Consider the following 23,064-nt stretch of genomic DNA (forward strand, 5'->3'; position numbering starts at 1 on the left):
ACTTGATTTAATTTTGACCCCCCCCCCCAACTTCGGTGAAGTTTTTCACTCAAACTAAATTCAAGTTAGACTGCTAAAAAAAACTTTGCAAACGATGCTGATTATAAAATGATTCTTATAATCGGTATTGCAGGTACAAAGAACTTTATTTAAATATTAATTTTGAAATGGGAATATGTATTTGCACGACTGAAAATCCACGTCCAAATAACATTTTGACCTCCCAAAACAAATTACTACCCGGAAAAATAAATAGGTACGCGTATGAATTTGAATTTGAAAAAAAATTGTAAAAATAAACATATAAATATGAATGGGAAATTATTCAGTTTTTGAAAAAACCTCTTTTTCAAGTTGAATTTGAATGAAGTTTTGCATTTTTAAAAAAATCGATCTCCTGCAGAAATCGCTAAAAATTGGGAAATAGTTGCAGTTTTTTTCAGTTGCTAAAATTGTAAAAACATTTTCAGTTTCTGTTTTTTTGGCAAAATTTTTAAAAATTGTCAAAAAGTTTCTTTTTTCTAGAATTACCAAATAAATTTTCCCTTTTAACAAAACAGCCAAAAATCTTGCTTTTTCCCAAAAATTGCCACAAGTTTTCTATTTTTTAAAAAATTTTCCTTTCATATTTTTTGTCGAATTCAAAAAAAAAATACCCCAAATCGTAAAAAAAGGATTGAAAGTTCTACTATTTTTTTTTTGTTTTTTTAAAAATAAAATTGTGGATTATTGGTTGCTTTTTTGGTCAAAACCACCAAAAAGATCTTGTTTTTCATCGAAACTATCAAAAAATCTCGTTTTTTTACCAAAATAACAGCTGTCAAAAAATCCATACTTTTCGTTGAAACTGCCCTAAGTGAGTTTCAAAACTCTATAAATCACGTCTATAAGAAGTAACCTTCAACTACTCAATCATTTTTTGTTTCAGGTTAGTCAAATTTTGTTTACCACACGATCAGAAAATGGATAGAAAATAAGCAAGTAGGTACCTCAGTTTTAAATTTCGATTTTTTGTTGGATTGGTGTCTACCGCCCGAAAAAAGTACAAATTTCCGAAAAAAAATACGAAATTTGAAAATTGGGTTTAAAAAGTACGAAAAACCCACCAAAATCCAACAAAATTTACGAAATTGTACGAAATTTTGTAAGAAATTGAAATTACTTTTTTTTTGTATATGTATCTTAAAATGAGATTGTAATTAGAGAAAAATTTTCAAAAAATTGTTTATCCTCACAAATTATAAATTTTCAAGTCGAGCTTTACAAAAATGTTGCACCCTCACACGTTCTATTCTTTGGATTTAATTTTCAAAAATCAAAAACCAAAAAAAGAAAATGAAAAAAAAAAACCAAAAAAATTTGTGACAAACTTTTTTTTGTTGAGAAGTTGAAAAAAATTCATTGGGGGGGGGGTCGAATTGATTCTATTCAAAATAATGATATACGAATAAAAGTACGAAATTTTGTTTTTCTGATTTAGTATAGACATCATTATAAATGATTTAGATTGTTCAGTAAAGGGTAGAAGTAGGTACCCAAATATACCTTAAATACGATAGGTATTAGGTACCTACTAAAATACATTTCTATTTTTTTTTTTTTTTTTCAAAAAAAGAAGAAAATAGGTACCTAGGTAGCGTAGGTAATCCGTTTTGTATATTATCGTTTGCAACTGTACGAAGAAATTCTTCGGCTCGTCGCTCAATATGCGGTAGAGGAACTCGACGTATTTTTGAAAATTACTCGGGTATATAGTTTCAAAAAGAGCATCGTGTTTGCGCAGAATACCTCGAACCTCGATGAGTCGGCGGTCGATTGCGTTTTACCATATTGATTATAGTTGCGCTTTACATTTTGGGGTTGCTTCACCAGGAGTTTGTTATCGAGGGTGGAAAAGCGCACGTATACATACATAAGAAAAGACCAATTGACGAATATTTCACGCTTGCCAGGCATCAGGCACTTAGTAATGAAAAAAGACAACTCGCGAATTTATTTTTAAGGCGGCAAAATTGACGTCGAAGAGACTCCAAAGGTTAAGCTTTGAGGGCATAATATACGATTGACGTAGTCTCTGCCTGCCTCTGCTCCTGATGTAGGTAGCTTCTAGCGTGTATTGTGTGTTCTTCTTCTACGGAGATGTACCAGGACAAGGGTGCAAGTGGAGAGGATATTCGTGTACTGGTAGGTACCTGTGAAGTGTGAGTTCAACCTAATCGATACACAATTTGGCCAATTTGTAGTTTGTAAACGACCGAGTGTTTTTTTACGAATAATTTAATTTACAATAAATTGAATTTGTAAAGGATGGGCGCAGGGTCTCAGTTCTGCGTGGTGGTGTTGTCGTGCTCGAAGGTGCGATAGTATACGGAGGACGGTCGATTGGGAATTTTCCATCAGTTTTTCTAGCTCAAATACAATACGTGTACCTATTCTAGGTTTACGTATTGATTTTATAAGAGAACTGGTAGCTGTATTTGATGCGACAATATCATCTAGAAAAATTGACCCTTGTTGGCCTTGTTGAAGATTTATAGGGATGTAGGTACCAAATTTATACCTGGTGGAGAATTTTTTTTCGTTTTTTCCGCTCCCACCTCCTAAAGTTGTATCACGCCATGAAATTTTATGCTCCCTCGGTGAAAAATAAGTGGTGCCAATGAACCCCCCCCCACAAATTTTACAAAATATGAAAAAATTGAAGAATCAGACAAAAATTAAAAAATTGTGAACTTTCTAGCTCCACCTCAGTAAAGCCCCTACTTAAGTAAAATCAACTTATATGTATACCAATTTTAGCCCCCTATCTCCACCCAGGACTAATCAGTTGGTTGGAAGGGGAGAGCTCTTATTATATATATCTATACTTGTGAAAAAATTTTCGTTAACGTCCTAAAATTGTCAAGTTTCATGAGAAAAATTTCTCCAACCATGTTAGTAAAAATACGTATGTGCCAGGAAGCCCCCTCCCCCCAGGGTTCTCAAAATATACAAGCAATCCGAAAAATAGACATTTTTAGGTTTTTTTCACCTTCTACCTTCTAATCTTTAGATTTTGACGTGATGAAAAAGTAGAACTTGTCCCCCTCCTCGAAAATGAAAAAAAATATTTTCAGTTTTTTTTTCTTCTAAATTTTAAACCTTGCTAAGTTTTATTCATCGTTTGGAGGACCAAATGGGGGATTTCTTGAAAATGTGGTTATCTAAAAGTACTCTGCCCAGAAATGAAACATTTCCAAAAAATGTGTAAGCACAGATGTCAATTTCTCATTTTTTTTGTTGGTTGTTTTCGACTTTGAGGCACTTTCTAGGGAACCAACATAATTTGAGAGACCTGGGGAAAGTTTTTCTTGAAAAAGTGCTAAATTTTCAAAAAATTTCTACAGACATCAATTTTCTATATTTTTTTATTTTTCTCAAAATGGGGGGGGGGAGCTTCATGTAAGAGAGCCAGCATCATTTGGGGGGCCAACAAAGGTTTTTTCTTGAAAAAAAGGTTATGTAGAACAATTTTAATTTGGAATGAGATATTTTCGAAAAATTTCCTCTGATTTTGATTTTTTGTTCTCATTTTTTTGATGATTTCAACTTTGAGGAGCTCCTTATTAAAGAGCTATTATGGTTTGAAGGGCCGAGGAAAGTTTTTCATTGAAAAGGGGGCTATTTAAAAAAATTCTGACGCAGAAACAAAAATTTTTCATTAATTGAACCTTTTTCATTCTTTTGATTTTTTTTTAAACTTGGAGGGATACCGGCCCCTTTTTTGCTGACAGGGAAAAAATAAAAAATAGGGAATTATTTTCTCATTCGAGGTGATAATTTTTAAATAAGTTCTTATTTAAATTTCACCCATTCACTCATTTAAAAAAATTAATCGAACGAAGACGGAAAGTTGAAATTCGGTTTGGGTCCTGTTTTCAGTCTATTGGATCGATTGGTAGTGATTTCGAGCCACTCTAAAAGGTAAAGGTCGAACCGACTTTAGATTTTTCAGTTTTGGAAAAATTGTCATAAAAAAAAACGAAATTAAATTCACTTTCTATAAATTCTCCTATGCCCCTATCCCCCTCCCCCTCCCCCTCCAGTTCCCAGAAATTGATTTTTGAAGGTGCTCGTGGAGACTACAACTACAAGATATTTACTCTTTAGAAAACTGTTCACATATCTACCAATGCTACAAAAAATCTACATAATTTGGTACCTGTTTTAAATTACCTATCAATAAAAGATAGTAGACTAAATAATTCAGGTTTTTTTGGGAGTTTCTTTTAGAATTTTAAAAGCTCAAACCTACGTAGTTCAATTTTATAGTCCTTCTGCAGTCAAGTTCTGAGCTCATTGAGTGGAAACCAAGATTAGACTCGAGGGCAAAATTCGATTGTAAAAATGTTCGAAATAACAAAATAGTCTACTTCAATTTCAATCTACTTTCATGTTTCGTATCAAATTAAACTCAATCATTTTTACGTTGGTAATGGTATTAATGTTTGAAGAGATAAAAGGCAATACCTAAATTGAAGAGGGTTAATGATGTTCATTTTTTTGATAAATTGATACCCACATTTTTTGACCCAATTAAAAAGTCTAATAATGTCCTAGTTAACTTACTTGATTTTTATTTATTTATTTATTTTTGAAACCATTTAATTTATGGTAAAAATGCTAACCTTATACCGGAGAAAATAGAAAATGTTTATGAAAATGCAAAGAAAATTATCACAAGGTCCTTTTTGATCTCACAAAACTTCAAAGACCATATCACGCTGAATTTTGAAAACTTGGAAAAAAAATCAGTCGACTTTTTGACATGAAGTTACACCTTCAAAAACTTGCAAGTAAATCAAGGGCTTTTAGATATAAAGTCTGATTTTTAAAAACGACCGAATAACAATTTCTGACACTTCAATATATTACGTTAAACTTTCAAAAAGTTGAAAAAAAATTATAGATTTTCTGACATATAATGTTGGACTTTTAAAAACTTGGAAGAAAATTTATCGATTTCAACTTTCAAGTTATTAAATATGACTTACATTATAAGAACTAACGTCAACTTCTGATATTTCAAAAATCTGTCAGAATTTCAAAACTTTTGGAAAAAATCATCACGATTAATTTTAAAATTATATACCGGACTTTTGAAAACTTGGGAAAAATTACCCATTTTTGAGATTTGAATCAGTCAGACTTCTAAAAACAATTTAGAAAAGAAAAAGGCATATTCATGATTTAAAACTTTCTGGTAGGATTTTGAAAAATTATACGAAGAAAGGTATTCTGCAATAAAATAGTTGGTTTTTCTATTTCTCAAATTGTAAACACGAATCCTCGAATTTATGATTGTCAAATTTTTTTTAGTAAAAAACTAAAAATTATGTAGGTGGGCCTACATAGTGGATAGGTATCGATTTTTTTCCAATCTAAAGCATTAAAAGCATTCGATAGGATTATCTTCTGAAAAGAGACATAGGAAGATGATGTGGAGTGAAGATGAACGCTGCCAATTACCCAACTTCAAACTTGAGTGAGCGTGTCTCTAATAATGCTCCCCATCCCCCCAAAAAAACACTTATTACACGTGTTTCTTTCCTTTTTTTTGTTCTGATAAAATGAACTGCCCTTCTTTGCACGTTAAATATTTAAGCTAATGCAATAAAAATTTTAAACGTTATCTTCGCTTTCGTAATATGTACCTAAGGTATTTATTCGAAGCACTCGAATAAAAAATAAAGAAACACTGTACGTATTCACCTAGGCGAGGCTACACCTCTCGTGTTTCAAAGCGTCTACCTATTTATCTCAAGTGTTATATTTTTTTCGAAAATCAATTTTTATCAATCGACAGCGTGTACATAAAAAAACATCGAAAACGATGAGCGATTCACGCATTCTGCACAAGTTTTCATCATATTATCACAATTGCAAAACACTCACAAGATATCAACTCTATCAAAGTACATTCGAGTCTGCTGATAGGGAACTCTCGTGACGTAAAATTATATCTTTGAACTGTCAATTTTTTGGTCTAACTGTACTTAGTGTTGTATGTATAGCATATGCTGGCACTGGTCTCGAATAAAATACAAATTCGTTATTACTTCTGCGTTTTTATAAGCCAGCTATGTTTATTCTCGTAGTACGATAAAGGTACCTAATCTAAATCGAAGATAAAAAATCACGTGTTTGACGAGAAAATCGATCATTTTTTAATATTTTGATAACGTGAATAAGAGAATACCTATACGAGATAAACGAATATTTCGAGTGTTTGTTTTACTTATATTATATTCTTTATTTTATCATCGTCATATGTGTCGAAATTATTTTATAAATAGTCTGACACGACGATGATAATGCATCGCATTTCATCGCATATGGGCGAATTTTTCTCATGTTCATGGGTTTACTTACATTTACCTACCTACCTACAACTTACAATGTTTCGTAATGATTTTTTTTTCTTTTAAATTCAATTGTGAATGCGATTATTCGCAGAAACGAATTATTTGTACGAAGAATTATTCTTGTTTGTAAAAACGTTTGGTCATCAATACGACAATATGCTCTGTTTATTTAGAATTTCTGGAAAAAACTAGTTCTTCAATTAACTCTATTATACTTACATTGAATTTACTTGAAATGAAATTTGGTCTCGTGAAGAAATATCGAAATTGTCGTACGTTTCTTGTTAAATTTTATAATTTTATCAAATATTGCCTATTCTGCGATTTACTTGTAGGTAGGTATTTTGTATCGTTTGTTTGGTCATCTTTCAACATTTTTGTCAACGTATTGACTTTTATGATTTTATATCCATAAAATACATGAAAAGAAACGCCAGAAGAAAAATATTGGCTTCATAGGAGTCCACGAAAGAGGAAGGGAGGGCTATTTGCCTCAAAATTTTTGGAAACAGTAAAGATTTGCACGCTTAACTGAGGATTTTAATCAAATTTTGGATATTAGAGTATTTGAAACATATTGAGAGAGGAATTTGAATGCACCAAAATTTTGAAAATAGTACATAACATTATCTTTCTTTCATTTTTGAACATTTTTAGGACAATTTTAATGACCTCATTAAAGTCTATGAAAGGTTCAAAATGAGCATCATGAAATTAAAATTATTCTCCAAGATTCAAAATGCAAAAAAATGTCTGCGATTTTGAAAATTTTGAAATCATTTAAAACCTGCGATTCAAATCATATTTTATATTTTCGAATCGCATCAAAATAATTCGTGAATTTTTCAAAATTCAAATCAAGGCAATTCCTGCTCTCAACCTACTCAATATTCTTCATGCCCAAAATACGATCAGTGCGTGATTTACTTATTTCAATTCGAACGCCGAAAAGATTTTTGAATTGGGTGAATTTTTGCACTTTTAAAATTCTGTCTTTTTTTTGTTTAGTTTTTTTTTTGATCCTTTTGGTTTTTTTCTCAGTTTTTTGTTCAGTTTTTTTCCTTCTTTATAGATCAACAGTTTTTAATGTTTTTTTTTTTTTTTTTTGGTATTAAAAAGTAAGTAGTTTGAACAAACGAGAAATTTAAAAAAGAAGAATTGTCTTAATCCCGGTGATTTCTCCTACATATAATTGGATTTTAGCTGTTGGAGAGACCTAAACTGTAAAATAAAATTATAAAATAAAATAATAACGTAAGCATGAATTTGAATACATATTGTGGTTTGAATTGTAAAGTTCTTTCAGGACTTCCTTTTTTCCCCCTTTTCGATGATCCACCACAAATAGGAGATCCTCTCCTTCCTCGACGCAGCTTCGTATCATTATTTCTTATTTCAAATAATGAGACCCCATATTTTGCTGGAAAAAAATTCATGACAATCATAAGAGGCGGTATAGTTGAAAATCGAAAAAATTCAGGTCACGCTAATGAAGGTATCATGGCGTTTCCAATTTCGTAAATAATTTCAAAAGCTTATGAATTAAAAAAAAAAAAATTAACTCGAACAAAATGACCCATTTTGCTCGACTCAGCGATCGCTTAAAACACCTTATCATCGCGACGATCACGAAATCGACAAATTTTCAGCTCGTTAGTGGTATATTTGGAGTTTTTCTCAAGGTCATCGATGTACGTATACGTAAGTACGTTACGCGTATTTTTCCATATAACGGAAATGCTGATCAGTTAACGATAATGATGGTTTGTCATGTGAGAGAAATGATTCTACCATCCGGAACAGAAATTAATATTGTTGCCTATTTCGATGGAAAAAGCCATATCGACGAACAAAATAACAAAGTCACCTACACGTATGACGTAAGCCATAGATATTGGCGTTAGCGTTGGTATTTACAGGTACAACACAATAGACATCGAGTCTTTCAGAAAGATACCCTTCGCAAATTGATAAATTAAAACTGTACAATTTTTTCGTTTATAAAACATCTCAAGATACATCTGCGATCGTGAATGGAAAATGTGTAAGTAGTTAGGTACCCGGCCCTTCTTCACCTCTCTCGCGCAACAACCTATAAGATCACTGACCGCTTACGTTTGTCTTGCTATAACAGCAGCAATCGTAGATTTCGTCAGGGTTATTCACATTTCACGTTGAAAAAATTCAACTGTAGATACAGTCTCTGTCTGCGAGGAGGATCCGTTATATTATTGCAAACATCAACATCGATAATTTCCAAAACGACAAAAAAATGGATGTGCATTTTCTTCAATGAAAGAGAGTCCAAAAATACATCACCACGCTCCATTTTAGGTGTTGAATTTTCTAGACTGTTTGGAAAAAAATTATTGAAACATTTTATTTTGTTTTTATCAAATTTTAATTTTTCCAAGAAAATTTTCGCGATGTTAAATTGTTAAAAAATTTATCAAAAATTAAAAAATAAAATTCAACGGCTGAAGTTTGTTTTGAAAAGTGAAGGTGTACTTTGTACGCACTTTCGACTTTTTTTCCTCAGGTTTTTTTAATGAAGGGGGGAGGGAGGGAGGTCGCGAGGTCGGATCAAAAATAGTTCACACAGGGAAGAAAATACTCAGATAATATGGCCCTATTCTCTCTCGTTTTTATCGAATTTCAATTTCTTCGTGAAAATTTGAGTGACGTTTAATTCTTGAAAAATAATATGAGCTGGTTCAAAAAAACAAAAATCGTTCATAATGATTGAGAATGCATAAAAAAGAGTCACTCAGAACACGAACAATCAACGTCGCCGATCTTGTTCATTTTTTCATCATAGCCTAGTAACTCATGCGTATTTTTTAAAAAAATTCGAGCCACCTTCAGAATTCATCACAGATGATCCAAGAATTTTGCATAAATAAATTAAGCAAAAAATCAAAATAATGGTTAGTTATTTTATCTGAGAAAATCTCATTTTTGGTCACATTTAAAGTCCACAATCTACTTTTAAAGGCTCAATTTTGGCATAAGTAGTGGTGGTATGGGCCTAATTTTTAAAAAGTTCTCATAATCCGGAATTGTACATTGAACAACAGAAATTCTAGAAAAATACAAAAAAATTAAATTTTGATAAAAATTCTCAACGCTACCAAAAAAACCTTCATTTTTAAATTCGTCGTAATAAACTGTCCCTTTCTTATCAAATTTACTACCTAAAACGAAAAATTGTTTTTTTTTTCAACTGTCATCATTCTGATGTTCACGCGTCAAAAAAACTGTATCGTATTCACGCATTAAATAAAAAAAGTTTATTCTAAAGAATATTCTTAATCACATTATACTACTGCATAATATGCTTAAAAATCTACATACACAAATAAATAAGCGATTCTAATCGCCCTTATGGACAATAATATAAAACATGATAAAAAATATTACTCGATAACACAAATTATCCTTTCAAATGAGGCGTTTTTCGATCTCTGACCATTCCAGAATATAGTAAATTTCATCAAACTCCCATCATCGATAATTTTCAAGGGAAATAAATTATTTTTTACGCGCCTCGAATTCCCCTCCTCCTCTCAAAGAAAAATAGAAACAAAACATAATGGAACGTGGGTAAGTTAATAAAAAAAAAAAAGGTGAATATTGGAATATTCCTCATAAAAGAGGAGACATATCAAGCGATCAGCTCTTGTACAAACGTGATACAATAAAAATAAAAATATACCATTTGGGTACTCTTCCTTATATTTGATAAAACGAAGAAAGACGAGTTGAAGATGAATTAAAGATAACCACGTGCGTAGTTAAAAGAAATCCACGATATTTAAAAATGTATCTTACAAAGAAAAAAAAAAAATCGGGAGAGAATTTCCTACAAATCTGAAATAAATAACATAATAGATATGACTTTGTGTATCCGATGCTTCGTTTGCAGCACCTAAAACGCGCCAAGTAATTGACACATTTTCGATTTCTCAACTTTTTTTAGAACGTAAAAAAAAATCCCTTACAAAATACATTTAATGCGAAAATTAACCGGTAGTTCAGGAACTATCAACGTTCGTGTCAGTCTTTTGTCTCTTAGCTTGACACTCGCCTTCTTCTGTCGAGTCAGCGCATCTTTTCAAACGTGTCGATGAATCACTCTGTTCTTCTGTCTCAGGTACAGGTACAGCTTCAGAGCTACGGAACGAAATTTAAATTAAACGAAACTCGCGCGAAATAAATACATAAAATATGAAAGTTCAATCGAGAACTAACACTTGTTGGCTAGGAACAGCTTCGTTATTTTCATCGATTTTTTTGTTTTGAGAACTGTCAACTGACTGTGGGAGCTCAGCTGGAGTGGAGTCGACTTCGTTAGTCTCAGAGACATTAGCTTTTTTTGTATCAGCTTCGACGCTTTCAGAAACATCAGCTTCGTTCGAATCGATAACCATGTTTTCAGAAGCTGGCGTTTCTTTAGATTCAGTCGTTTGTTTTGAGTCGTCTTGGACATTGGTTTCATCGTTATCACCTTCTTGTCGAACTTTTACAATTATACACGTCATATTATCACACCCGGTACCATCGCACATTTTGCATGGCGCTAAACAGGCATCGAAGAGCTGAAAGAAAATGTTCGCGATTAAAATCCAACGAATAGAGCATACGAGAAAGAGTAAGTTGCTGAGGTTGTTACCTCTTCGCATATACTGGATAATTTTTGATTAGATTGGATTCTCGGTTTGATGAAATCAACTACTTCTTGACTGGTCATCGAGTTCCAAATACCGTCACAGGCTAAAACAATAAATTCAACATCTGGTTCCAATTTGCAAGTGCGAATGTCCGGTAAAGCGATGATCATTTGTTCTTTGTTGGTTAATGTGGTATTTCTTTTGTAACTGTGATCACCTAGATGTAAACGAATAAGTATTAAAATCGAGGTGTATTTTCTAAGAGGGTAAATGAAAATTGAAATTACCTAAGGCTCTTGATAAATTCAGTCCTCCGTTGACTCTACCATCATCGGTTACTTTTCCACCGGCTTTCTCTATACGTGCTCTTTCCGGTTCGTCTTCAGGTTTGTGATCTTCGGACATATCAACGGCTTTGCCATCTTTACAAATTACACAACGAGAATCTCCGGCATTGGCAACGTACAGAGTGTCATTTTTAATCAAGGCGACTACCGCTGTGCATCCGCTTTCAGCTCCAGGCTAGATTAGGGGGGAAAATACCAAAGGTTAGTACAAAATATAACAACGTTATAAGTAAGAATTATAGGTAGTTTACATTGGCAGAACCATCGCTGAATAAATCGATAGTATCTTCTTCGTCACTTTCATCTTCCTCAGTTTCCTCTTCATCTTCTGCTTCTTCTTCATCGTCTTCCTCTTCTTCGCCTTCTTCGTCAATTTCAATCGGTAAGTGAGATTGATCAGATTCTTCATCATCATCGTCATCGTCGTCGTCGTCATCTACTATAGCGTCAGCCTGCATAGCAACCTGACACAATCGTCTTTTCAGCTTGGTAAATAAACTCTCCTTGTATTCAAAATCGTCATCATCGTCGGAATCACTTTCGGCACTGAAAAATCGTACGATAAATTATAAAACTGAACTAGGGGGAAAACCGGTCGGTCGAATTAAAACCAAGCTTACCCATCATCAACTTCGAAAGTTTCGTCTTCGGAATCATCCTCATCAGCTTCGTCTATTTCTTCCTTGGTGATAAAATTTTTCACCACGTCGCTATCGTCTAGATCGGTCAAAGCAAGTTTTTTCTTTTTAGAGGGCGTACTGCAGGAAGGCGCTTCATCAGATTCGGATGGTGATTCTTTCGTAGGAGTTTCCTTTGTTGAGGTTCCTACTTCATCGGTTATGTCACCGTTAACGTTAGCTGAGCCGTTGACCAACGATTCGTTGGGACCGTTGGTTGACGATTCGTCTTTAGAACTTTTGGACGATTCGTCCTTGGAACTTTTCGATGATTCTGAAATTTCTGCGAATACACGATAATATTAGGATCGAAATCGAAAGACAATTTTATAGGTTAAAATAGTTACAAGTACCTTCAGATTGTTCTTTCAAAGTAGCTTTCGAACTAGTTTGCTCAGGTTCACCGTTCACCGAGGATTCTGCAAAATACATCACGTTGATTAGAAAATCGTAAAAAAAAGCTTCACTCTGATCATTGTTTATACTCTCACCAGCTTCAGCATCTCCACTGCCGTTAACTTCAACTTTACTGGTTCGACTGAGAGAAGTACTAGACGAGCATTCGTTCGACGAGCTGGGTCCAGGTTGATTAAAACTAGAACTGCATTCTCCAGCATAGCTACTACTAGAACTGCAGTCTCCGCTACTGCCGGCACCATCTCGACGACCTCTCAAGTAAGGTGATGCTGGTTTCATGCCTCGTTCGCCGGCGATTAATTTACCAACATTGGGAATACGATAGGAAGCCATTACTTCTTCCAACGGTCGACTGGCGTCACGTCGTAATGAATCAGGATTTTCGATTTCCGGATCAACGTCACCGTATTCGTAATCTGCGTCGTCGTCGTCATCGTCATCATCATTCTTCCCAGAATGAGAACATTGAGCATTGGCTTCTGAGAACAACAGGGTGCCAGTACTGGATTCTTCTCGTTCTGAAATGAATACAAATCGATTACAATATCGAACTAGAGTAAAGAGGAAAAATCGTTTGAAAAATTACCATCGCTGTCGTTCTCCTTGTCACTCTGAATTATCTCGTTCAGTCGAGCTATAGCTGTTTTCGACGTAAGGGTATCGTCGAATTCTAAAAACGCCGAGATTAATGCTTTCTCATAATCGCCACTCTTGTACTCGTCGTTTTCCTTTATGAACCCTGGTAGCTTTTCCGATGTGTATATGGCCACTTCTGCGCCACCGTGTCCGTCGTACACGCCGAACAGAGATGTTTCTTCATCGAAATCTAATATACAATTGTGAGAATCCTGCAAAATAATCGTAAAATAAGCATTTGTCAAGTTACCGCCGTTTTCAACAGAAAGGTGATAATGATGCACACAACAACGAACACAGACTGAATGAAGGTAACGTGTAACGTACTTCTTGCTTAAGACGCCAGCCCTGCATCGAACTCGCACCGTACATAATTTTCTTATTCTGCCGATCTTCCGATTCCTTGTCTTTCTTCGGACGTGATAAATAATAACCCATCGTGAATATTTAGAAACACTGCTTGACGTAAATCGAAGTGCACCGGTAACTTGATCAATAAAATAGCAAGCTTGACGAAAACTCTAACTACACTACAACAATCTTTACATTATACAATAACCGTGGAACATTATAATTTACAAAAATTTTCACCAACGATTTTTAAAAAAGCGTTTGAACCTTGGGAGAGAGAACAGAGAACGTGCTCACACTTCGCCATGCAAAATTTTGAAAAATACATCGAATTCACATTATCAATGGCGCAAGGTCGGAGGTGAGTCGAGTCCTTTGAAAATGGCGGGTAAAAAAATGCTCGATGTATTATTTCAATTTTTTTCAATTATTCGATAAAATTGGGGAATTTTAATGTGAATATTTGTTGAATGGCGTTATTATAGTATTATTTAATGAGTTAAATTTCTATTTAAAAGTGTATTCTTCTCTATAATGGTGAAATGAAAGAAATATTCCCTATTATTGTGGTAATTACGATGTATTTACCAAACTTGAAATAATTGAAGAACGACCTCCTAGTTTGAGATGTTGTTTTTGAATTTTGATTTTTTTTAAAACTGATAATAATTAAAAAATTGAAATGATAAGAGTTTCGGCGTGTGATTGCCGTTTAGAAATTAAAATATTCTAAATAATTACTTCTGAAATCTTTTTCGAACTATTACGTTGCTAAATGAAAATGGTGCTTTAATCGTAGACCAACTCGTTATCGTTGCTGTGATTGAAAAACTTCGCGATGATCGTCTTAAAAAGTCCTTCACTCCGTCGCCTCAACAACTTACGGAATCATACGAATTTTCATTCGAAACGATGCAGTAGCTCAGCAACCAAGCTATACGAACCTGCCGACGAAGATACCATCAGGACAGCTGCCCTTAAACCGTTGAAAAAAGAACCTCCCAGACCTCCGTTTGTAAAAACTTTATTCTCCGGTCGAGTCGACACTAATCTGCTCGCTTATCCGGAAGTTCTCGGCGAACGACGTCTAAAACTACTAGATGCTAATACAGAAATACTCAAGCGTATGGTATCCGAACACGTAAATCCCAAAGAATCCGATACTATTTGCGACATTCCTGAAAAAACAATCGAACTAATCCGTAATTTGAAACTATTCGGTATGTCAGCTCCAGCAAAATACGGCGGGTTGGAATTAACTCATACAGAACGTGCCAGAATGTACGAAGTTCTCTCAGAAGATCCATCTCTAGCTGCTATGATATTCAGTCAAGAAGTATTGGGTCATAAGTTGATCAATCAGTACGGAAACGATCATCAGAAGGAAAAGTATCTTAGGAAACTCGCTTCAGGAAAATCATTCGTTGCTTACTGCGCAAACGAACAAGAATCTGGTGCAGACGTAGCTTCTATGAGCACTTACGCAGTTAGATCTAGCGACGGATTTATAATTAATGGTTCCAAAGTTTGGGTCATGAATGCTGATAAAGCAGACGTCTTTATTGTGTTTGCCCGGATAAAAGAAGGAAATCAGTCGCTTAATAGATATTATTCTGAAGAAAATGAAAAAGAAGGCGATTTCGACGTCGATGATATCGGCGTATTTTTGGTAGATAAACAAACGCCCGGAATTACCGTCGGTGAACGAAAAGATACTTTGGGAGTTCGAGGTCTACACATGTGCGATGTTGAATTCAAAAATGTGGTAGCGAAGCAGACAGATATATTGGGCGATGTTAAACAAGGTTACGATATTGCCAGACAATTCATCGTAGAAGATCGTTATCTAATCGGTGTCCTGGGTTTAAACATATTACGCAAAATGCAGAAAGAAATGACCGAGTATTCCATACGACGAAAAGTCTTCGGCGATAATTTGTGTAATTACGGTTTAACACAAATGAAACTCGCCCGCAGTTCTATGAATATTTACGTTATCGAAAGCTTGATATATTTCACCACCGGATTATTAGACACGTACGAAGAAGCCGATTGCGAATTAGAAAACGCTATAACTAAAGTGATGTGTAGCGAATTAGCCTGGCAAACGATTACAGACGGTATGAACCTGCTTGGCGGTCAAGCTTACATTAGAAATCAGCCGTCCGAAAGATATTTCAGAGATATGAAGATCTTGTCGATGTTTGATGTTAGCGACGAAGTTCTCAAAATGTACATAGCCTTGTGTGGGCTGAAGTACATTTGTAACGATATCAACGATGACGTAGTCCGTGCTCGCAACCCATACTATCATCCTAAAGAGATGCTTAAGAAATTCTATAGTACCTTTAGAGTAGAGTCAAAAAATCCCAAGCTATATCTGAAACTTTACGAATACTTACATCCTGCCTTATGTTTCATTAGCGAAATAATAGAAGCGTGCATTTTACGATTTGAATTCGGCTTAGCAAGGGCTTTATACAGAGACGGTACGTTAATAGTGAATGATCAGTTTCAACTATGTCGAGTGGCTGATGGTGCCATGCTAATTTATGCCATGATTGCCTGCATCAGTAGAGCTTCGAGATCGATTTGTATAGGATCCAATAATGCTGATGAGGAAGTTGTCATCGTCGAAGCTTTTGTTAAAGAATGTAAACCCAAAATAGAAGAAATTGTTGAAGCTCTCACTCATGGAGATACTTATGTTACTGATGCTTTTCATAAAAAAATAGGTGAAAAAACAGTCAAATATAAAGGCTACTACGCCGAAGATCCGTTGAAACTTAATTATTAAGTTGTATAGTTATTGTAAAATAAATTCGTTTTTCAACGTTTTCTTTGCTTTTTACTGATCAAAATAATCAACGAAATGAAAAGTAAAAAATATGTTATCGAATAATCAGATGTGTAAAAATACCAGTATTTTATTTTTTGGTATAATACGGGGAGGTAATTTATTTTCAAAAATATTGTGTTTAGGTATTTAGCAATGATGAAATGGTGAGGATAAATTTCATTTCAACCACTTGTAAGTTGCAAGAACTTTGAAAAATATTTACAATACGAAAAATAAGTATTTTTTGGTCTAAAATTTGTTCGTTTTTATTCGGTTGTTCCTTCACAACAAAATAAAATCATAAAAAATTGATAAGAATTAAGAAATAAAACTCTGAAATGGAAAGATGGAACGATAAATGAAATGATAAAAAATAAAAATGAAATTTTATTGTAATAAAATTGAAGTTTTTTTCTCACTTTTTGTTTTCATTTCGTGAATCGTAAATCACGTAGATGTATAGATGATATTCGTATTATTCGTGATCAAATTTTCAACGGATATTTTTATTTTAGGCACTTGTTTTTCATTTAGTGTGCATAATGCCATACGGCTCGTATTTTTAGAGTAAAGCTTAGCTTTCTGGCATTCTGTTTGATTTTACCTGAAGGAGCATCCTTTTTGAATTTGAAATGTTTGTAAGTCTTCGAAGTGGGTCTACTCATAATTATTAAGTATGTAGGTACCTACAAATTAATCACTGCACTACCACATGTATAAAAATCATACTTTTCAATCGGTATTAAATTAAGAAATAAACACACTCCCAAGTTGAAATTTCGAAGTGGGTAAAACATTTTTGATTATCAATGTTGTGATTTTTCTAAAATTTCAACAAAAATTTTAAAATCTTTTTCTTCTCAAAATTTTTTCTACAAGCTTTGTTTTTAAGAATCATAACGCAACATTCAAAGTTTTTCTATCTCTCCTCTCTATAAGTAGGTATAACCTATCTAGGTAAAAATAGATGAACCCTTACTGAAATTTATTCATTTTTCGATGAATTTTTGATGATTTTATTCCTCTGAAAATAGGTGTAGGTGAAAAATTATACTCGTATTCCTCCAAAACAGTTTAATATGTAATATTTATGATAATTTTCACACAAGTGGTCTTCCCAAGTTAATCACAAAATCAAATCAATTGAATCAATCGAGATAAATCGCAATGAAGATTTTGAATTTGAAAAACCACGTAGTTACTGAGGAAACCTTCCAGTTTTTTTGAACCTCAAGACTTCCTCAGTAAATCTTTTAAACCTGTTACTGATTGTAATCCTCAGGATGTCAAGACTCCATCCACATCATCTAATAAATCTAAATCTCATCCCTTTAAAACCGCTTACATGTCGTCGAGATCATCGAACGACGATAGTTTCTCAAAATGCCTACCATCTGGACCGCAATATTAGTTCACTTGTTCGAAATATTTTCAGTATTGATTCTCATAAATACCCAAAGCTCAGTGTAAGGTGAGCTGTCGGAAGCGCCGAAACTGGCAGCACCGAAACAAAAATCATGGAGCTCGGGAGCCAGTGAGCAAACCTACAGATTCTCCTCCGGTGGAAGCCCTTCTGACTCACTGGAAGTTTCTGTTCTCTCGTCTAATCTGGCTTACTCGCCTGTATGTTCTCACTCATCAGGAATCAGGAAACGACTTGGGTATTGGTATTTGCGTTTGCAAAAATTATCGAAAATTAAACGAATTATTTTATTATTTTATTTTAAAAAATGAAACGTCAAATATTTATTAAAATTGTTAAATTGTACAATTTGAGAGACTTTTTATATGCTCATTGTAGTGAATAATGTTAGGTACCTACTTAAATACATTATGATATTGTCGTACAATTTGTGATTATGTGATTTCAATTTTATAAATTACTTTATTATTTGTCGTCGTTATTTTATTATTTTTTATTTAGGTAAGTTATTATTGTAGTTGTAATCCTATCCTAATCGTAGGTATTTATCGCACCGAATAAATAGTTTCATCTTTGGATTATTTTTTTTAGTTGAGCCTTGAGCCCATAAATTTTCAATTTTGAATTACCTAATTTTATTTTTTTGCAAAAAAATTAAAATAGTTACCAACGCTCATTAGTACTTTTATTCGACAGCTGCAGCGTTGGCAACGGATACAGTGTTTTCAAAAAACTTATCATAAATGCAAAAGTCTCTGTCAAAATTTGTGTAATTTTTGAAAAAAATTAAATAAAAATACATAACTTGATGAAATTGAAATTATTCTAATTTTAATGTAATAATTGCAAATGTGGCGTTTTTATAATAATGCTAGAATTTTTTCATCGTCTTTTATCTTCTATTTATGTAGTGCGAAAGGAAAATTTTGCGTTGGTGAATTGCCACGCCTGTCGCCGGGCAGGCGCATGTGAAACTGGGAAACTGGTGAAAATCCAGTTTCATTCAGTTGCTTTTTCTCTTTTTCGGTGTGTTTGTCGAGCTTTCTTTCGCGTTGTTAAAGAATTTCCTTTGTCTACCATATGTCTACTGTCGCTGGTAAGTTTTTAAGGTATTTCAATTAATAGAATAAGCATTATATAATTATACATTGAAGTTGAAGCCCCATTTCCGTCAATCTCGTAAAAAATTCAAATCAAAGATGGCTAAATTACTGCGTAAGTGCTAGTGCTAGGTATTGTGTTTGGCCGCCATGCTGACGCCACCGAAAGTTGCGTCTTTGTCCTTTCTTGACCTGAGGAAATATTATTCAAATTAAGAAGTATAGCATGGTGTCGAATAATTTTCAGACACAGGTTCTTTATACACTCGAAAACACCGATTCTGACTCATTGTATTTGGTGAAACTATTCAATTTTTCGCGTTTTCTTTGGTGCCTATTTTGGGTTTTGCGATCGAATGTAATCATAAATTAAATCGGTGCCTCGAAAGACCCTCCTGTATCCTAAGTTTCAACTTTTTATTGTGAGAAACTCGGCTTGCCCGGCTAGATAGTTCGTCTGCATCCCCTGTGCTCCCCCCCCCTTCGTTGGTAACTGTGTATATTATTATAAGGTTCGTGAATTGATTGAGTATTTGCCAGTTGCTTCTAGCAAAGTACATCAAGTTCGAATACCCCCTCTCACCTTCTTGTTGCTCAACTATTTGATTGTACGTAGGTAGGTGACAGTGTACCTACACCATACTCTGGTAAAACTTGAATTAATCGGCGTAAGAGATCGCCAAATTATTGACGAATGTCAAGAACCTATTTGGGAGGGCGACAATATAACTGTTGAAATCTGACGTGAAATCATGCACTCTGTAACTAAACGTGCATTGTACGTACATGCTACAGTTCAGATAATAATACTGAGTTGAGCAGGTTTCGAGCCAGAGGTCTTATCTTGAAGCAGATAAGATAACAGAACAGGACGTAGTTCATTGTATGTCTATGTGCATTAGTAGATAACGTAGCATTTCTCCGTAATGATTGTGTTCCTTCTTTCAGCTAACAGCCGTTGGTCCTGGTCTGGTCTTGCATTTCGACTTTACCATGCTCTTTGTGTCGCGTTGTAGTGTCGTGAGTTATTCATATGCTTCGCACTTCGCAAGTATCGTTCGTAGTTCGTGCATCTTGTATTTTTTTGTACGCTATTCGAGTAAAACGTAATTTTATTGTTACTTATATCACTTATATCAAATACCTACTTGTGTATTGCGCGAATATTAATTTTTTTTCGAAGTTTCGGTCGGTGAATTTGTTCGCGTTGTTCGCGTTGTTCGATGTCGTAACGTAAGTCCTCGTGCCGAAGAAAGTATTGATTGCGATATGATCCTGGTGATTTTCCGCTGATCGGTGAGTGTTTCTTCGTTTCTTATGATTGTTATAGGTTATAATGTAGGTTGTTTGTGTAATGAATGGTAGTTAAGACGATATTCAGAATTATTTTTCAGACGTATGATTTTTTCGTTCATCAAATCATTCATCAGATTACCTCTTAGCTAAAGGTTCCGCTTATTTAATAATGACCAATGATTGTCGTTTTTCGCGGAAAATAATTCCAGAATGTTTCGCTTCTCCTGTAATTGTCATAAAATCTTTCTTTTTGCTAAAATTGTCAAAGTCTTGCTTTTGGCAAAAAAATTGACAAAAATCTTGCGTTCGTTCTAGCAAAATACCTAGCTATAAAACACAATTTTTCAAAAATCGATTCTTTGTTGAAACAATTCACCAGAATTCCAATTTTTTCGCCGGAAATTACCTAAAAGCCTTTCCATTGCTGTAAAATCATCAAAATCTTGCACTTTGCCCAACAATTGAGGCCACTAGAATCAAAAGTGTACTTCTCCATTTTTGAACTTTTTGAGAAAAACGCAAAAAACGTCCCTAGCATTCATCTTAACATAAAATACCGAGGTAATACGTCTTAATATTTTCGTACCAACATGCTGATAGCGACTCGCATGTTTGTTTTACCCTACACGTTGCCATACGAGTTCCTGAGCAGCTTCAAGTTTGGAGAAGTGCAGTTTTGTCTCCAACCTTACACTTAATATATCTTTGTAGCGCATTTCATCAAATTTTTTTTAGCAATACAGTGCTAAACGTTCAGGAAATCTTGTAAAGTTTAAGAAATTGAAATAATACTGCATTTTTAGACCATTCATTTGGAAATTGAAATAATTTTCCTTTTTTTTCAAAGTAAAAAAAAATAATTTTTATTAATAAAAATGAAAGGTGTTTTTTGCGGGAAGGGTCCTCACTTGATGAATTTATTCAATTTCAAGTCTAATTTCAAGGCATAACACTAGTCCTTCATTCAATTTCCGCCAGGTTGGTTTCAAAACTGCACTTCTCCATTAAAAAAGTGCAGTTTTGATTCCAACACCTAACTTTACACGCTGTTTTACCATACTTCCTGGCACAAAATTCAAATTTTGACATTTTCATTGGATGCGACACATGTTGTAGTATACCAAACCATACTTAACTCATTTTCGAAAAAAAGTGGAGAAGTACACTTTTGATTCTAGTGGCCTCAATTCTCAAAAATAAGGCTAAATGTAGAATTTTTTGGAGAAAATTTCAAAAAACCTCACATTATTTCAAAACTTGTCCACGTCTTGCTTTTTTGACAGAACTCTAATTCTGCTTATTTCTGAAGTTGTCATACTTTTGCGCTCTTGTTTTTTTTTTACAAAAAATTTCATTTTTCAGTCAAGTTGCCAAAAAATTTGTTCTACCCATGAAACGTCCAAATGTTTTGTTTTTTTGCCGGGAATTCCTGCTTTTTGTCAAGTTAGGTATTAGGTATTTAATTGCAAAAGTTCTATCTTCGTTGCTGAAAATTGCCAAAAAGTTTCGATTTTCTTCCAAAGAATTGCAAGATCAGTTCAGGTTTTTGAAATGAAAAACTGCAGTGTTTTTTTCAAATCATTTTCTCTACGTTAAAATTTTGTCTCTTTTGTGTGACTTTTCTGGTCACTTTTCCTAGCTTTTTTGCAACTAATGTTTTTTTTTAAAAATTCGAGTATGAGTCTTGAAAATTTTTTGAACTTCGAAATTGAAATACAGTGCGATCTATACTCGTATTACTTCTTTTTCCTATACACAAAGAAACGTTTCAAATCTTTCAGACAGGTAACTCATTATCTCTTCTGCCAAAGATTTCACAACAATTGATGTTCTCTGAGAATCGGTGATCAAGTTTTAAATGGAAACTTTGAGCCAAAATATTGTAAGGAAATCGCTGATGAGAATGACCAATGGCAGATAATCGTAATAATGAAGATGGTCTGGTGGAATAGCCTTTTTCAGCTCCTGTAAAAATGTTTATACTTTGATTGCTTAATCGGCATTTTAATTGAAAAAAGCGGAAGAAATTCGTCGAAAAATTGTAAAGAGCATGCAATCGTATTTTGACTTGGTAATTCTACACATATGTATAATCGGCTGCAGCAACTAGGGATAATGAATGAGTTCCACAAGAAGCATGCATAGATAAGACAATATTATTCTTTAGCATCCGATTCGTCAGGGGGTTCAAGTGTGTGCAAATCGGCAAGTTCATCATCGTCGAGGTCCTGTTTTTCCTCGTTATTCGCCCTTACAACATCAATTTCGGTATTATCATTTTTGATACCCAACAGTCTAAACGCCTTTAAGAAATTTGAACCATTGTCAGTGCTAACAGTTCCAATTACCTGATCAGTTTCTATATTATACATCGAGCAAATCAAAGTTGAATTTTCAACTACATATTTTATCCCAGCTTTGTGTACTGTGTAAGTGTGTATGTGTACCCTTGAACCGGTTGCAAGCCGATGCAATGATGCATATTTTTCTCTGTAGATCAGATAAGTCTTCGTTGAGAAAATGAGCGGCGACACCAAGAAAACTTCTAGTCTTGCTGGGCCCACGATTTTTTCAGTCTTTACGTGTAAACCTTCTCGTCACCAGGAGACAGGTATTTATACTCATGAAAAAAACATAAAGACAAATCGAACGTTATATAATAATTCAACTAAAAGTAATCAGTGTTAATGATTCGTCAACACTATATAGCTGTTTTGAATATAATTCCAAATAAAAATACTTACTCTAGGTCGCATATAACTTTGAACTGTATCGATCATTGCAGTTATATTACATATTTGCGAAGTTTTCCTTATCTAATGTAAGGTAGTACTCAAAAGCGGTCTTTTGAAGACCTGTTAGCCGGTCGAAATACCGATGCATTTTCGAGAGCGGAAAAACGTC

The 23,064-nt window shown here is 34.1% G+C and overlaps 2 protein-coding genes across 2 annotated transcripts; one reads left to right on the plus strand and one right to left on the minus strand.

Annotated features, from left to right (window-relative positions):
• Positions 1-9,679: 9,679 nt before the first annotated feature.
• LOC135842262 (probable protein phosphatase CG10417) lies at positions 9,680-13,825 on the minus strand. Its single transcript, XM_065359631.1, has 10 exons — positions 13,479-13,825; positions 13,102-13,363; positions 12,590-13,033; positions 12,452-12,517; positions 12,042-12,381; positions 11,673-11,967; positions 11,362-11,596; positions 11,077-11,291; positions 10,656-11,002; positions 9,680-10,577 (listed from the first exon to the last, which is right to left on the minus strand). Exons 1-10 carry the CDS (start codon positions 13,587-13,589, stop codon positions 10,439-10,441), a joined length of 2,454 nt encoding a protein of 817 aa, XP_065215703.1. The 5' UTR covers positions 13,590-13,825; the 3' UTR covers positions 9,680-10,438.
• Positions 13,826-14,158: 333 nt separating this feature from the next.
• Positions 14,159-16,339, plus strand: LOC135842263 (complex I assembly factor ACAD9, mitochondrial-like). The gene has a single exon (XM_065359632.1). The coding sequence runs from the start codon at positions 14,341-14,343 to the stop codon at positions 16,297-16,299; it is 1,959 nt and encodes a 652-aa protein (XP_065215704.1). The 5' UTR covers positions 14,159-14,340; the 3' UTR covers positions 16,300-16,339.
• The last annotated feature ends 6,725 nt before the right edge of the window (positions 16,340-23,064 follow it).

This window comes from Planococcus citri, chromosome 4 (genome assembly GCF_950023065.1).
Source record: "Planococcus citri chromosome 4, ihPlaCitr1.1, whole genome shotgun sequence".
Lineage (NCBI taxonomy): Eukaryota > Metazoa > Arthropoda > Insecta > Hemiptera > Pseudococcidae > Planococcus > Planococcus citri.